Genomic DNA, 18464 nt, shown 5'->3' with positions numbered 1-18464 from the left:
ACAAAAAGTAGAACAATTTTTAAAGAGGTTTCACACATTCCACATGATTAAAAATGTTCATTCGAACCACAGCTTGGCAAGCTGAAGCAATTTGTTCAAAGTCACAGCTGGGCTGAGTTGGGATAAAAATCCCCATTCTTCCTCCCAAGACTTAAACATGTTCCAATCTTTTAGGGTACTGCTTTTTGAACATGATCCTTTATCTACCTTGCTGCAAACTTCCGTTCATCTTTTTCATCCTACCTCCAAAACTTCTAGTTTTCTAGATGCATTGAGTACCTGTGTTACTGGAGGAGCAGCGTTTGAAATAAGGAAGCACAGGCTTGCCTAGGAGCCTCTCTGAATCCTCCCTTCCCCTTCCTAGGTTAACAGTAGCAGAGGCATGACCAGGCTTACTTACCTGTAGACGACAGCAGGGATGCGCTTCCATGACCTGAAGCTGGCTACACTTTCTAGTTCTTTGTCAGTGATCCAGGCAGGCACTATGAGTTCCTGTGGGTAGCTGCCACACAGCCTACCAGGAAAGAGGAGGAAGGGGGAGAAAGAAAGAGAGATTAGCGTGAGAAAGAAAAGGAAAGAAGGGAAGGAGAAAAGAAGTGGGGGAAGACACTACGTGAGTCAATATAAAGATGTTGATCAAGCTACTACAGAGCACGTTAAAAGGCAATGAAGAATCTTACTTGAATCTTGGCCCCTTTAACAGGACGGGCTGTCTTACATTTTATTTATGCATCTATCAAGTGATAGAATCTTCGATGTTCCACTTGATGTTGCCTTTTGGGAATTCGGCAAGCTTAACAATCAACGGAAAAAGGGGAGTTGAGGGGAAGTCTCTTTGGTCTTCATTGTAACTCTGTTATGATAAATCCTTTTAGGTCATCTCTAACTACACAAGTGCCTAGTCCAATTACAGAAGTTTGAGTCTGTGTAACCTCTACTAGACACTCAGCCTTTCAGGCTTTTGTCAAAAAGAAACATGGAAAGAAGTGCAAGAGCCCACAATTTCAAGTTTTCAGGATATGAACTAAACAAGGCATCCTCATTACAGGTACCAGATGAAGCCATGGGTATGTGGAAACAATATCACAGGTCAGCCCACCACATACACAATCACAGTCCCAATGAGCCAAGATAGTAATTCAAAAAAGCTGTCTACCATAATTTCTATCAAGCATACTTCAGAACAGACTATACACAGAATAAAAGCTCTTTTTTAATTAGGGAAGATGGCAGCTGTGTGCTAGTCAAGCTGGTGCCCCGGAAAGCAGTATTTCTGGCGGGTTTTTTATTTACAGAACAATGTCTCTCTACAGGTAACCTAATCCGTTTCAGCAGTGAAGGTAGTAAGGCCTTTAATTCATATCCTAAAGCATACACCACCACCTCCCTCCTCTAGGCCATGCCATACATTAGGGAAGAGGCAGAAATACATGAATTGCCTTAGGAATCGGGGTGGGGTTTTTTTGTTTTGCTTTGTTTTTTAAATCATTCTTCACTATGGGTGTGCCTCTTGTTCTTAATTTCCGCACGATTAAGTGTCAGGAATTCAAAAGTCACTGAACCAGGACCAAGAGTAGCTTCCTAAAACTTCCCAAAACCTATTTACAAACTCCTAAAAATAACCTGGGAGCTCTGGTAGCATAGGGGTTAAGGCACTTGACTGCTCACCAGATGGTTGGCGGTTCAAACCCATCAGCCACTCCTCGGAAGGAAGGTTGGGCAATCCTACTTCCGTAGTGATACTGCCTCGGAAACCCAAGGAGGGGTCACTATGAGTCAGGGCTGACTCGATGGCACATAACAACAACAACAACAAAAATAACCTGGGACACAATGATCATGGTTAATACTCTAAAAGTAAGTCTCATTCCTTTTATCTTATTTTAAGCTAAGAACAAATTTTTCTCTCATTCTTCCCTTGTAGTGGGAAGAATTTTTCAGTGTCCTGAAGTCTTGTTTTGAGGTGGAACTACAGACTCCAAGACAAGAAGTTTTCAAATCTCTATGAATTAGGGATTTTGAAAAACAATGGTTTCTGAACTCAAATATTTTTCCAATAAGCTTCAGTTTTTTGACTCCATGTGATTTTCTAATCATTACGTTCATCATTATGTTCATGCAGTTTCCAGTTAAGAAAGGTGGGTTACATAGCAGCAAAGCCTCTGGAGCCTCAAGATCTCAGAGGCCCCTCCCCTAGTTTGTTCCATCCCATCCTCTGCTTTGCTCACTGAAAAGTGAGCAAAGGTATGACGACTGGTCTGTAGCTCCCAAGTCTTCAGAACTTCCCGTGTTCTCAGCTTCTTGGGCCAAGAGCCATGTTAAGGGCCATCAACAGTAATCAGTTGTAGTTTTTCCAATAAAAAAATGAAACGTTCTGAGGGCTAGCCACAAACAGACCAGGAAAAAGGCTAACATAATTTGAGGCAACTCAAAGGCCAACAGAATAATTCATGCCTCCAAATGCTGCAAGGAAATTTAAAAGGAGAAGGATGTATCAATTTAAATCTCCTTGACAATTTTGTTTTATAGAAAGAAACTTGGACCGCCCAAATCACATTCGTTAACTGCCTTTCTCCACCAAAGTATTTATACTTTTTAAGAAAATAGGTAATATTTACTATTTAATAATGACTAATATTTAATGATTAAATGGTCATAACTATGAACTTAATTTCAGATCAAACCCATTAAAGAACAGAGCAATATTTATGCCTACTTCATAGGATCTGGAGTAAAATTAGTCCTAAGAACTGGTGCTGTATGCTTTTTCTCTGATAGATCACTGATCATATCTCAAATGTGATGCCAAGTGGCGATCAGAACAATGAAAACTGCTTGCCCACAGGTAAACACAGTATCACCTAGACATATTTACGCCAGGAAGAACAGAGACCAGGGAAATGGGCCTGGTTCCCAGCATCCTGTTAAATAAGGATTACTTTCCACTCCAGTAACAGGAATGGGAATAACAGGTTCAAGAAGTACTCAGAAGATTATGCATTTAGACTTAATAAATAAAACTCCAACTGTAAGAAAAAATCTAAGTTCAAATGTTCTGCCACATGAGAGCTGGTGCTTCTACAAAGGCACTGTCTGTGAAACAGTCCACAGGGACCTGGACAACTCACTTGTACTTCTCATTGATGTTGGAGATTCTCCAGGCATTGTTCATATCAAAACCCATCCGCTCCACTTCATTTTTAAACCTTGACGTTACGTGCTCCCCTAGAGGCCAGAGACAGACAGCAGAAAGGAAGAATTGTGTACCATTTTGCAAAACAGGCTGAATAAAAGCACAGTTAACTCTATTATTCTTAAAAGGCAGATATTGTATAGACAATAAAATAACACATATTTAGCTTTAAAAAAAAAAAAAATCCCTGTCAGGTTAAGACTACAAAGCAGAAAGCAGAAGGAAACTAATTTTGATCAAAAATTACGTTATCTAATGCCCATTATCAACTCTGAGAGCAGCATCACTGACTCATGTCACAGAGGACAAAACTGAGACTGAGAGAGGTGATTATGACCAGGTCTGTGTGGCCCCAAAACCAATTCTCTTGTCACTACACTGGTTATTTTCCTACTTCCACACTCAGACCAATAAATAAAATCAGTAACAAGTTTGCTATAAATAGTAATATAGATCCACAACCCCGCATCTGAAACCCTTCAGCTAGATTTCAGAACTCAAGTTTTTTGGATCTCAATAAGGTAAAATGGTGCATACCACATCATATCAGATGAACACTCTCAACAGGGACTTCCTTAATCAAATATTCATGTTTCTTCAGTGAAATGTATGGATAATTCACTGTAAGTGGGATGAATAAAGATAATAAACAGCCTCATGTTAACTCAAAACAGGTCCAGTCACTAAATTAAGAAAACCTTTAGGTTTTCAGATCTTTTTAGATTTAAGAATCGCAAGTAAGAGATCATGGAACTCAAAGTGAGTAACCAACACAATAACACGAAGGAACAGGAAGACACAGAGAGGTATACAAGAGGTACAGACAACAAAGATAAACAGTTTTACATGCACGATATTGCATTACCAGTAATAACAAACATTAATCTACAGGTGAATACATACATGTTGTTGTTGGTGGTGTTGGTGTTGTTATGTGCTGTTGAGTCGGATCTGACTCATAGTGACCCCTCCTTGAGTTTCTGAGGTGGTATCACTATGGAAGCAGATTGCCCAACCTTCCTTCCAAAGAGTGGCTGATGGGTTTGAACCGCCAGCCTTCTGGTTAGCAGTTAAATGCCTTAGGCACTATGCTACCAGAGCTCCCGAATACAAAGGTAGACAGACTGAATGATCAGGTATGTCTGGGCAAAAAAGAATACACCCATGACCATATATGAGTCTAACAGATGCTATTTCTGCATACATATTTGTATGTGCTATAAGAATGTCCATATATATAATAGAACCAATGGGGCAAGGTTATGATCACTTCTTAGCCACAGCCAAACACACTTAGGGAATAGGTCACCAGACCCACAGGCTCAGGACCATGGTCTCGGTTGACATCAAGCTCAACTAGCATAACATATTACACAAAAACATTGTTCTACATCCTACTTTGGTGAGTAGCAACTGGGGTCTTAAAAGCTTACAAGCAGCCAACTAAGATATAACAATTGGTCTCTCCTCACCTGGAGTAAAGAAGAATGAAGAAAACCAAAGACACATGGAAACAATCAGTCCAAGGGACCAGAGGACCATATGAACCTCAGCCTACATGACCTTGTGACCAGAAGAACATGATGGTGCTACCACTGTCAACCACTCGGTAAGGAGTCAAAATAGGAGATCTTGGAGTGAGTGGAAGAATAATGTGGAACAAAACTCAAAATCATGGGGGTGGGGGACAGGCTTACTGGTCTGACAGCGACTAGTGAAACTCCTGAGAATATGGTCCCTAGTAACCCTTGTGGCCTGGAAATGGACTTATGCCTTCCAGCCAAACAATAGACAGGCATGTAAGAAGAACATTTATACCAAGTAGATACACTCCTTAGAAGATTCAACCATGGGAGATCAAAAGGATAGGAATTTGCACAGGGACATAGGTCAGAGGGTAGGAACACATAGGAAAGAATGACAAAGGGAAGAGGTAACCACAGGGAGGAAGTGGGAAGAGAGCTGTTACATTGTGGGGACTGCAGTCAATATCATGAAACAAATGTATATGAACTGTTGTATGGAAAATGAATTTGCTATGTAAACTTTCATCCAAATCACAAATCACAATTTGAAAAGAGAGATCAAGATCATGGAATAACTACCAGTACCCAGAAATGAGGGAACCAGCACTGCTAAGTAAAGCACCGACATTTGTAAGAACATGCACCCAAACAAGTATAATCAGGCTGCATTTGCCCAACGAATTTGGCTTCTTTGTCATTAAGACAGCAATAAAGGTCAAAACGAACCTAATATATACAACATTTAAATGCCAGTATATCTGAAATAATCTTCTTTCTTGAAAATACAGTCTTAGGGCAGGAATTTTATTCAGGGGGGAAAAAAAAGTAAGCAGCATCTCTGGTGGAGGCTGGGAGAGCCATGATAACAAATAAAAGCCCAAAACAGACTGCTCTGGTGATCAAAGTATAAAGCTTTACTCTCCTGGGGAGAGGAGCTTCAGAATAGGGAACAACAATTACTTGAATGAAGGACAATTCCGTTAAAACTGCTTCCCTATTTAAACTGTTTTTCTTGAGCTTAAACTAGGTATTATATGTTTCCTGAAGGAGAGCTATAAAAAGATGAGGTGCAGCGATGCAGAAAGAAATAATCCACTGAATCTATCCCATTATGGGCAAGTTTTAGAAGCCATGCAGCAGGCTTCCAAATAGGAAATAAAGCTATTTGAATCGGAGTACCATATGTTTAAAAAGTGCAAGGGCTATTGACCATGAAGAATGCTAGACAGGAAGTCTTTCATTCATAATCCCAATCTAAAAGCTGAAAACTATAGCAACTCCAAGTTCACTAATTAAAGAAGTCATTTTTCCTAACCAAGGACACGGCTCCAAGTCTATGGAAAAGGTCAAAGTACTTTAATTAATGACCTTTCACATTAATACTTACATCTTGAGTAAACACAGAGATCCCTAAAAGGATCCTGGGGTTTAAAAATAACCACTGGCAATTTACTACATGGAACCACTGCCCAGACAAGGGCTTGGAACTACCACCCATAATGTAAAATTCTGAGCTACCCACAAGAGAAATATATCCTGAATAGCAAGTATAGAAAAGCTGTTATTTCAAGCTCCTTGAAGGCAAGGAGTTTGAATTATCTTTGTATGCTCTAAAGCAGTGGCTTCGTAAACTTTGAATCAATGTAAATTGTAAGAATTATATTTAACATCACCATTCAATACACACGTTTATAAGGAAAAAAGTTTCACAAAATAATACCCACCCCTTACTTTGGTATCTTCTATTCTCTTTCCTTTTTAAAAAATCTGATTTCCTGACCCACCAGTGGGTCAAAACTATAGTTTAAAAACCAATGCCTGAAAAAATCTAGCAGCAGATTTTATATAGATGAGTATTTCAATTGGCTTTTGTCAAATTGTGTTAGAAGTTCAGTATGTTTATTTAGCCCAAGAGGAAATCAAAACAGATTTATTGCTGGATGCCCCTCAAGAATTTCTCTCTCAGGATTTCCACGTCTCAACTGATTCAACCTGAGGCATGTTACAATATTCCAATTTACTTTAAATATTCATGTCATAGGTTTTTGTTTAACTTTGTACTTCATTTCTAGCAATCCTTCCTGCTTCTGTCCCCCAAACCCTAAAGGCATGCCTCTTTTCACCATTTAGTACTTCTTGTACTACAAATACAGGTAGTCCCTGACTTATAATGGGTTCCATTCTGATAACTCTATTACAAGTTGGTTCTAATGTAAGTCAAATACCTTTTTTCTTTTTTAGGTTTTCATTATTATTGCCTTTTATTATTAGCTATCTTTATAAATCTGATCTTTCTTTGTCTTTGGGGGTTAACATTATATGTAGTACATATTATTAACAATAAGATGTGCAAACAAAGAAAAGGAAAAAAAAATAAGATGGTTGTAAGCTCAGTTTGCCATAACTTGAATATGTCGTAAATCGTATGGGGACTACCTGCAAACACAGTCAAGCAGCTCATCATTGTAGTGAAAATAGAAACGCTTTCTAAAGCAATGCACTGCCAATAAACCCTCCCTCTATCCTAACCAAAGTGTCAATTGGCAATCCCGACACATTTTCCTGAAAAAACTTCTAGCTCCCTGGCTGATTCTGAGTTTTCAGGACCACAAGTACCTGCAGTTTAAAGGCCTGGGATAGAAAGGCCAGGCCTTTATCCAGTATCTAATAGAGCAGACCAGTACCACAGTGACAGAAGGTAAGAACTATGTTGCCCAGATTTCCACACAGGGAGGGAGGAATCATTCTTTTCTGCGGAGCAAAGTCCTCTAGATGCACTTACTGGACTGTAGACTCAGAAGACAGACTCTGTTGGCAAGAACTTTTACTTTATACTAAACAGGCAACTGCACAGCAGTATAAGACCCAGAGCCATGTGCTGTCTGTGGATAAACAAAATGAGCTAAATGAGCACTTCCCACAAGAGACGTCAGAGAGGAAAACCTGACGCTGTTAAACTAGCAGCTGAATTGCCCACTAACATGTCAGGACTCCAGATTAATGTTCAATCACACAGAGATCACCAAGAAGCCAGCTGCAATGAAGGGCAGGAGGAGTTGATTTTGTGAGCTGCTTTAAGGCCCTTCCTCTTTTAGAGTCTGAAATGAGGCTAAAAGCAGAAGTTAAAGAGTTTTGCAAAGGTTTTTGCAAGTTTTACAGGTGAACTCCAACAGCAATGTTGAGACTTTTTCCAAGATAGATTAAGAGTTAGATCTACAGCCACCGTATGTCAGGCTTGACTGTGACAGGTTCAATAGCTAGAAATGGAAGATTCAAATGAATTTCAAGTTGATGATGCAGTTTCCCATTTCCTGACCCTCTGACACATTCTACTCTTAACTATGCAGAGAAGAATCTATAAAAGGCTTTGACTTTATCAACTGCTAAACAGACTGAAGTAATCTTGGTCCCTTGGAATCTCTGCTTGTGATCTTGTGTTGGGGCAGGCGATACAACAAAGGCATCACTCTGAAATACCTGAAGTGCTGTCTCACCCTGGTCCAGTATGCTCACATTTGGTGAACAATGTTGGGTAGAGACAGAAAAAACAGGCTAACTGGCTTTTAAAATGGCACAATAGTATTTCTTATTAAAACCAAGTTTTGCTCAGTTGTCTACAGTGAAAATATATGAAAGGAGAAAGCATTTATACACACACTCAAGAGAAGTCATTGAAGTACACTAAGAGTCCATGCGGGCAGTGGCAGATAACTTCAATGTAGACTGTGTATCTTGGGAAGAAACAAAATGCTACCTTTACTCATAGAGTAATTCCAACCAATCAGTTCTGGTGGCATCACCTTGTATTTGCATAATTTACAGTGCTGTCTCAGTATGGCACACAGGAGGCACTAAGACATTGACTGAACTGAACTCTTAAGCATTAACAAATCTAATCTTCAGAATACCGGTTATCAGGTTGGGCAGGAAAAGCATGGATGTCCCAGTCTGAAGAACTAAGAAATCTAAAGCACAGAGAGGATTAATGTCTTGCCTGGTGTTATTTTTTCAATTAAGTGGTAGGGTACAGGTTTGGATTCAGGTTTTCTAACTCTTTAATCAGTATTTGCCCTCTTCATGCTTCCATGTAACAAAAACCCACGAAAAGAAAATATTTCAGATAACATCAGGAATTTCTAAAGTCCCTTAGTTCAAGACAACTCAAAACTCTAAAACTCAACTCACAGCAACCCTTCCTTGGGTTTCCGAGGCAGTATCACTACGGAAGTAGATTGCCTAACCCTCCAGCCTCTGGTTAGCAGTTAAATGCCTTAGGCACTGTGCCATCACAGCTCCTAGCTCAGGACAAAGCTACCCATAATTAAAATACAAGAGCAAGGTTCTGACCTGGCAAATTTTAGAAATAACCTAAGAGCTGTCACAAATCCAAAAGAAATAATGTAAAGAATAAAGGGTGTACCAAACTCATCTAAAAAGATGAGGAATTTTCTGTCAGTGGTTGTGAGAGAACAGGATAAAAGACACCAACAGACAGCTTTGCTAACTAAAACTCTTGGCACCAAAAACTAGGGAATACTTCTTGGAGTTAAGAGTTTTAAACAAAGCAAAGTTGTTATATAGCATATATAGCAGCAGTAGGGTATATTCATTTAAGGTCATTATCTTAGGACAATGACCTTAGGTAGAGAAGAAACTAAAATTTTAATAAATAAATGGAATGGTTAAAAAACAAATACCCACCAAATATACACTTAAAAGGTATTTCACTGTATGTAAATTTTACCTTAAAAAAACCCCAGAAACTTGAGAAAGTTCCATAACAAAAACTAAATGCCATGACATCTCAATAAAGATTAGAAGAAGAAAGAAGACAAGATGCAATGGTTAAGGAATTGAAGCGAGAGGCAGTTTCAGCTCCTTCTCATAAGCTTCTGAGGTTGGTAGGATTCTTATGGGGACTCTGGAGTCCACTGGCCTGGACAGGCTTGTGGGAAGCTCAGATTCTGGGGCTTTCCCTGAGTCTGCACAAGACCTCTGTGGTTCAGCTCTGTATCCACAATACCCCACACAGCTCTCCATTTCTGAGAACTGGGTGTAAATCCTAGTTCTGTCACTGACTAGCAGTGAGACTCAGCAATAGGCTTTACTTCTGGGCCTCCATTTTTTTAACTCCCCAAAAAAACAGAAACAGTAGCCTACCTGGTGAGGTTATGCGGATCAAGCATCTTTGAAAATAAGGTAATGCTTATGTTTATATATTTTAATGAAACAAACAAGAATATGAACCAAAAGCTTCAATCAGTAAAGCTGACTGAATCAAACTGATTGGGGAACAAAGGGGTACAAGCACAGCTAGATTAGCCTCAAATGTTTAAACTGGTCCAGGGCAGATTTGAAAGATCAAAGATTCAGCATTAAAACCCAGGTCTAAAGAAAAAACGGTTCCAGAGTAAATTTCACTGGCTTATCCCTTTTCACCACCTAGGAATTCAAGACTTAGCTTCCAAGTCTGACACACTAGAGAATTCGTGCTAAACTAGCAAAGTTCTAAAGTTCTATTTAAAGCAGCATGAAGTTTACAGGCAAACTACATGAAGAGAAATAACATCAAATGGTCAAAGACATTTCTGAGGGAGAAAGACTGTGTGTGACACACAGACTACATGAGGACTCAGGAAGCCTGGGTTCCATAACAGGCTCAGCTTTTCTATTTATCCTTGAGGAAGCTACCTGGCCTTTCTGGGTCTTTGTTTCTTCATCTATGGGGAAAGAGGGTGGTAACAGGTAATCTAGACTTGAAAATGCCAAGACAGCAAAAGATCATATCTCTGTATCTTTGTTCATGCTACTCACCCTGTGAAGATACATTTTCACTGTTCTCTAACCAATGAGGCACTCTGGTGGTATAGTGCTTAAGGCATTTGACTGTTAACTAGAAGGCTGGCGGTTCAAAACCACTAGCCACTCCGAGGAAGGACGACTGGGCAATCTACTTCTGCAGAGATACTCCCTTGGAAACCCAGGGAGGGGTCACTGTGAGTTGGATCCAACTCAACGGCAGTGAGTTTTTTTTTTCTTCCTAACCAGTGAACTCCTATTTAACCTTCAACACTTACTCAAAGCTACTTCTGTGTAAAGTCTTCTCAAATGCATATACAAAACTCATGGCTCCCTCCCATTAGGCTCCTACAGCAATAAAACCAGTTGATGTCAAGGAGACCCCACCATGTCAGAGCAGAACTGTGCTCCACAGGGATTCCAATAGCTGACTTTTCAGAAGTAGATCACTAGGCCTTTCTTCTGAGGTCCCTCTGGGTGAACCCCAACCTCCAATCTTTCAGTCAAGAGCCCAAAGCATTAATGATTTGCACTACCTAGGGAATGCTAGGCTTCCTAACCTAACCCACTGCTAATAAGTCAAATGCGATTGACAGTGACCCTATAGGACAGAACAGAACTGCCTCATAGGGTTTCCAAGGATGTAAATCTTTACGAAAGCAGACTGCCTCATCCTTGCAGCAGCTGGTGGGTTTGAACCACCAACCTTTTGGTTAGGAGCCAAGAGCCTTAACCACTGCAACACTAGAATTTCTACTTTTGTTTCTGCTCTGAGGCTTCCCTAGCACCCATCAAACCTTATTACAGTTATTTTAAGGCCCCACTAGATTATGATACCAAATCTACTGTACTTCCCTTCCTCTGAAAGGGAGGAGACATGTTCTATTGAGTTTAAAAGAGAGGTGGCACTGCTAGCTGCTCCATAAAAAATATACATACATAAAGTACACACTAAGTGAATCCATGAATGCTTAGCAGTCCCACTTCATGTTAAAGGTATCTCAAATACTAGCTCAATCAAGCCCCCAGCTGCACATTTTTGGAAAACCTACCTGGTCTGCACAGGTCTCCATGTTGCTCCTTTTCACTAGCATAGACCTCCATGCACCAAGCGTGGTATGCAAATGAGAAGAGATCTTCTATTTTAGAAGGTGGTCGGATTGCATTGTTCAGTCGCTTAAGCCACTCTTGACACTGCTCAAAGGTTGAGAACTGACACCTTTGTAAAGCCAAACAAGAATAAATGTCAATCAGAAGACAGTCAACAATGAATCTAAGACACCATTTCAAGAGTGCCTACTCATACTGAAGTGGCAACTACAGTTGAGAAGGCAGCAGAGGCAGTCACACACTCATCACCAAAAAAGCAACTTCATCAAATTTTACCCAAGAGTGTAAACTGTCAAAAAGAAGATGCACATGTGGAAAATCTATTTTTTATAAACTAATGAAATCTCTTCTGAGATTGATTAATGACAATTACTGAATTTAAAACAGCAACCGTTTTTATATATATTTTACCACCATAAGAAAGAATTAGAAAATGACCATACTTCTCTTTCATGGATAGAATTTAATTCTACTCTTTCTATCATCACCTCATGAATGTTCCTCAAGAAATACATTTAGGGGGTGGTTTTCTGTATTGTGGTGCTCCATCAGGCTGAGCTGAAAACGAAACACAGCACTGTTTTTGGCCAATTAGGGAATAATTTCAAATTTTGTCTATTAAGCAATTAGAACAAATAAACAACTTTAGATCCAAAATAAGATACATTATATTGAAAGTTTCAGTTGTGAACGCCTAGAGAACATAGATCCATACCAATTTTAATTTTCAGTACATACAACTAAGGGGTTAAAACAGTTAGTGTAAAATGATTTACCAGAGGATTTGTTTAAATATTTTATTTATCTATATAAATGCAGAAAAGTGTTAAAAAACTAAGTCATTAACAACGAGGATTTTTAAACTGTGAGTTGTAGCTATCTATTAAAAGCAAGCCAAATCTCAACGGCTAAAAAGCAACTTAAATATTTACGTTAAAAACGTTTAAGAGGTACAGGCATGTGAGTTAAACATTTACCTCAAGTAGACACACGCCCTGGAGAGAACAATCATGGGAGAAGGAAGGGCTGCTTATGCACAGGGAGATAGCTCAGGGTGCAGAAGAGTATGAAGGGATGGACACTGGGAGGAGGTAACTATGGGGAGGAAGTGGGAGGGAGTTGCTGCATTGTAAATTTTGGTCAATGACATGAGACAAAGTATATGTGAACTGCTGTATGAAAAGTGAATTTACTCTGTAAATCTTCACCCAAATCCTAATAATAAAAAAAAAACAAAAAACGTTTAAGAGGTCACTTAAAATTCTCTCTCACTTCAATCAATGTGGCTTTTCAACATGCTCATACACTATGTTTCCTGACATCCCAGAACAAGTCCAGGAACAAAGTAAACAGAGCTACTAAATTTAAAAACGAACTTCAGTCATCATCTTACAACTATTAAAGACTAGCTCAATAAAGATTATCAATAGATGCTAAATCTAGGAGGAAATTTTGATAAAAAATAGAGCATCTGCATTATCTTAAAGTGCCTCCTATAGACCGCTTCTCTGGTAGCATAGTGGCTAAGGCACTTGACTGCTAACCAGGAGACTGGCGGTTCAAACCCACCAGCCACTCCTCGGAAGGAAGATGGGGCAATCTACTTCCGCAGTGATACTGCCCTGGAAACCCAAGGAGGGGTCGCTATGAGTCAGGTCTGACTCGACGGCACATAACAACAACAACAACAACATAGACCGCTTCTAGTTGCAAGGGAGAAAAATATAGAAATTACACAGAAATCGAGTGACACCTTGACAGAGTGATTTAAATGAACATCACCAGGAAAGGATCAAATCTGGAGATCCTGGATAGAGTGGGAGGGAAAACGTGGAATAAAATCCAAAAATTCAATAATGACCAGAATTACTGGTCAGATGAAGTCTGGTGAGAATCCCAATATTATGGCCCTGAAATACATTCGGCTCCTGAAATTAAACTCACCCCTGGGGTGGGCTCTCAGCCCAATAGTTAACAAGATGTACGGCAGACCACTCAACCCAGGATGCCGCACCCACACACTCAATGGTAATACATCCCTTAAAGCAACAGACATGGGACACCAAAGGACCGACATTCAAACTGAGGAAATGCAGGACAAACAGGAGTGCATAATTATGAGGGGCACAGGAGGAGTGTTGCAGGGTACGGAGGGGAGGAGACTGGGTTGGGGTTGGACATGGCAAATAGGGAATGAAACTAAATGTACACATGACTCTGAATGTAAAACAAGCTCTTAAAATAAATAAATAAATAAATAAATAAAATGAACATCACCAATGAGGGGCAGATGGGAATTCTTTGCCTCCAGAAGTAATATAATACACTGAAAAAGACATATCATATACACAGTATTCCAGCTGAGAATGCATAACCACAATTTAATCATGAAGAAACATTAGACAAACACAAAATAATAAACACTGCATTAAAACAAAGGGGCAGAGAGAAGGGTTGTATTCTTCAAGAATGTCAATGTTATAAAAGACAGAAAAAGGCTATAAGAATATCCCAGATTAAGAGAAGCTAAGGAGTCATGGCAACTCAGTGCAGTATATGACCAAGACTGGATCTTGCGCTGAATGAGGTAGGAAGATAAATGGGATGCAATAAAAAACATTATTAGGTCAACTGACAAAATTGAAACATGGATTGGATAAAATTACTATCATCAAGTGGGAAACTGTGAAGGTGATAATGATACTGTGATCATATAAGAATATATCCCTATTCTTAGGAAATGCATACTGAAATATTTAGGCATGAACAGCCATGATTATGTCACTTAGCTTTAAATCATTCAGAAAAACAAATACACACATGCAAAGCCCCAACAAATGATAAAGCAAATAGGGTAAAATGTTATCCACAAATTTGTATCAACAGTATACTGTTTTTGTTGTTGTTGTTGTTTTGTTTAGTTTTTTGTTTTTATAAATTTGAAATTATTTCCAAATAAAAAGTTAAGAAATACCTTTCAACACAGCAAAGTGTCCTAGGATAAAATATTTCAGGCACTAATTATTCAGAATATATTCCTAATGAGGCTGACATTCAAAAGCTGTTTTACTAAGTTACCAAACCATGTTTTTATTCTTTAAAAAAATCTTTTCCATACAAGCAGCAGCACATATATACCACATACCTGATAACTTTGCAGTCTTTACAAGTCAAATGAAGTTGAAATATATCTCTGCATTCAACACTTTCTATAAGCTGTAAAGGAACCTGCAATTGGAAAAGATAAAGTCTCCTCAGTCAAAAAGGCATTGACCCTGCAGTTCTTCAATGTGTCCAACAAGACTGATGAGAAAGCTCTATAAGGGAAAGAAGCAAATAGAACTGCAAATTTGCCTGGATCAACAGTACTAAAGTAATTTACTACTGAGTGAATTGGGACTTCCCTTTCTCTATCCCCCAATCACAGACCTCAGTCATGTCATGGCATGAAGACAACAAAGAAAGAAGAGGCATGGCCTCTGGGAGAAAAGGGAACTATTATCTCAGATATTAGATGCACAAGCCCATCTCTCTAAACACTGCTGCAAATGCCATAGCCGGCTGTCATTTGCACTGACACAAAAGTTGAAGGGAACCAGAATGGTAACCCTGGCTGCTTACAGAAAAGAACTACAGATCAGAGCATAAGTGGAACTACACCTGCTTCTTGCCCCAAATGACTGAGTGGTTTAGTGTCAACAAATAGAGCCCCTTGAAAGAAGCTAAAGGTCTAGCTAAATTGCCTGTGAGTTACACAGAAAAGAAGACTGAACAAACAGCTGCCGGTCAATAGAACAGACCCACAGACCTCAGGAAGGAGCAGGACACAACAGTGGTCAACGATCCCTATAGCTGGCTAGATTTGACTTCATTCAAAAAACCAGTTGAGGAGCCCTGTTTAAAAAGTAGTGTTTGAGGTATGAAAAGCTAGAAGGGTTTCTTCCCTGCCACTCTGGTCAGCAGACTCTGGAACACAGTGCAAATTATGTAAAACAGTAGAGAGGGTCTAGAGGAGGGAGATGGATAGAAGGCAAAGCATCGAATGGAATAAAAAAATCTTCTGTGTGACACCAATATCCTCCCTCTGTTTCTCAGCTCACCTGTCTCAAACCCTGGCTTCAAAAAGCTATTTCCAAATGTTCAAAAGAGAGCCTGAGCAAACAACAGTGGATGCTCCCACTTCCTTGGAAGAGGGGTAGACCACTTGCCTCTTATACTCTATCAAGCCTAGGCAAAATGTGGCTCTGGGAATTGCAAGGAGCTTTTCAACAATTTCTGTTTAGCTTGAGAAGGAGGAAGCAGTCTCCTCCAACACAGACAAAAACAACAAGGTGACTCTCAGTGTCAGCTGAGCTAATTTCAGGAACAGACTTCCTGCAATCCCTGTCTCACCACGCAACCGCCTGAGTCAGCAGAGAACTACCTGAACAAGGGATGCAGGGATCAAAAAGAAGCCCGGTGATGCTGCAAGTCTCGGACAAAGAAACAGAAACTGGGGCAGGGATTAAAGAAGAGAAGCAAGCAAAACAATATTACTCAGATAAATGGCCAGCAGTTTCTACCTCCAGACTAAAGTCTTCTAGCTCCTAAATCTATAATCTACAGAATTCCCCTACAATTGTACAGGACTGGGAGTAAGAGAAAGACTAAGCGATCTTGCCTGTGTTCTGAGGAAAAAAAAGGAGTTTGGGGACCTCTGTTTTGGTTTAAATTAAGTATTTACTTAGCACCAAAGTGCTGTGAGAAACTTCAGCTGATGCAGCTAAAAATTCTTTCAAAACCTGTACATCTAAGAAGAGGGGAAAAAAAGTAATGTATCAGCAGGGATAAACTATGAAAGACGAATACAGAGATTTAGAAGGTGACACTGAACTGTTCTCAGGCCAGTCTCATATTTATCTTTTGTTTAATGTTCCCCTTGTAACTCTCTCCAAAAAAGGAGATTGCCAGACTAGCAATTAATCAGTCTGAGTTCTAATCCTAATTTTCAAAAATTTTGCCAATTAAAAATCTATTCCTAGACCTGTTTCCTGACTTCCTCAGCTGGCCAAGTGCCTCTGACCTCCCTGTCCCCCCTCCCCCCTGCAGCCTCTATTTTCTGAACCTCAGATAATCACAGTTTAGGAAGTCTCAAACAAAGGGACTGGGAAGAGAGGGTGCTCTCCCAGAAGTCCTCTGAAATCCCAGGTTGCCTTCAACTGCCCTTCCTAACAGCTAAAAGACTTCTACACTGACTGATGCTAATAGCAGCTGCCAAGTGGGAATGAGCTAATCTGTGCTGCTTTGTTAAAAAGAGAGAAACTTTATATTCCTTCTACTACTGGACCAGAGCCTGAGGGCATGTGCCCAAACTTTCAGAATATTGAATAATAAAACACTTCTCCTTGCAGTTAATTCCAACCCCTAACAACCCTACATGGCAGGGCAGAACTGCCCTACACAGTTTCCAAGGCTGTAATCTTTATGGAAGCAGACTGTCACATCTTTCTCCTGAGAACCAGCTGGTGGGTTCATATCACTGACCTTTCTAGCGCTTAACCACTACACCACCAGGGCTCCTTAATAAGTAAAACACTTCGAGCATGTGAAATATTTCTAACCTGAAATGCATTCAACATACAAATTTCCATGTATTTTAATATCACAAATTTAAAGAAGGAGAATAAAAATGTTGGTTCTATGCATTCAAATCAGATTGCAGATACTAGCAAGCCACCAAAAACCACCATGTGTGTTCAAGTTGCATCTGTGGATAACAGCAGACTTTGATAACACTCATGCACTGGCACATGCAGGGCAAGTTGTAGTAAGCAGCAAAAACAGGGCCGTGTAAACCAGACAAACCTGGTTTGTATTAAATGAGCATGTGCCCCTTTTCTTCTACCTTCTACCCCAGTTTTCTCCCCACACAAGTGTCTCTCAAATGCTCCCTCCAAAGCTTGCCTCCTTTTCTAAAATGGCACAATTGCCCTTCTTTTCCTCTTTCTACATAAACGAAAATATGCCAAGTTGTTCTAGTTTTCCAAGGTCCCATTCACTGCAGTCAGTTTCTTCGCTTTCCTCACACAGGAAGAGGATCTCTAATCATTTTTCTTACTCAACATACCCAATACTCAATCTCATAAGCAAAGAATGATACATTCAAGAGCTAGTCCAATCCCCTCATTTTATTAGCCTAGAAGGTTAACCGAACCTCTATTGTAAGTTGGTGGCCAAGCACAACTAGATGCATGTCTGTCCTTTAGCTCAGACTCTGCCCCCCATATACGGGCCTTTCTTTCTTCCTCTAATATTGCCCTTCCCTTCTATATGAGCTCTACTTTAGTTGTTCTTTTCCAACTAAATGGCTCTCTACTAAGGAACTTCAAGAGGAAAATAGAGTACATTTAAAACAAGATTGCTTAGAGGCAATCCTACACAAGGAAGAATTGCAAATCTTAAAATCACTTTCAAATCCTCTCTATACCACTGATGCAATCAATGTCTTATAGCAACTTTTTTTTTGCTCCTTTCTCCTCTACTTTTGACCTGCCAGATAATTCTACCTCCCCTTACAACACTTTTCCTATGATAAAGTCCAAAATTCCACCAAATTTATACTCAAACAATGTAGCAAACACACTCAGTGCTGTTAACCAACTACTCAAAAAGCCAAAAGTTACATAATGGGTACCAAGATCCATAAGAGCATCAATTCAAACAGCAGAAGAGCAGAAGCTAAAAAGTTTAATTAACAGACATGCATAGCAATTAAAGGCCCACAGTCCTGTCACTGCAGAAGGAATTTTATGTTGTCATACCCTACTACATTTACTGCCTCACTTCACTCTGAGTGT

General features: G+C 39.7%; 1 protein-coding gene across 1 annotated transcript in view; it reads right to left on the bottom strand.

Moving 5' to 3' along the window:
* The window catches only part of MTMR3 (myotubularin related protein 3), a 52200-nt gene that overhangs the window by 28288 nt on the left and 5448 nt on the right, over positions 1 to 18464 (bottom strand). The window contains exons 3-6 of the mRNA XM_042781936.1: positions 14774 to 14856; positions 11571 to 11737; positions 3129 to 3225; positions 401 to 514 (exon numbers count right to left, since the gene is read on the bottom strand). Coding sequence (XP_042637870.1) covers positions 401 to 514; positions 3129 to 3225; positions 11571 to 11737; positions 14774 to 14856 — 461 coding nt within the window. The remainder of the gene's footprint in view (positions 1 to 400; positions 515 to 3128; positions 3226 to 11570; positions 11738 to 14773; positions 14857 to 18464) is intronic.

Source organism: Orycteropus afer, unplaced genomic scaffold, assembly GCF_000298275.1.
Source record: "Orycteropus afer afer isolate SDZICR_OR568_19922 unplaced genomic scaffold, OryAfe1.0 scaffold00197, whole genome shotgun sequence".
NCBI classification, from domain to species: domain Eukaryota; kingdom Metazoa; phylum Chordata; class Mammalia; order Tubulidentata; family Orycteropodidae; genus Orycteropus; species Orycteropus afer.
The sequence above is the reverse complement of the archived record's forward strand: the minus strand, read 5'-3'. Positions and strand labels throughout refer to the sequence as shown.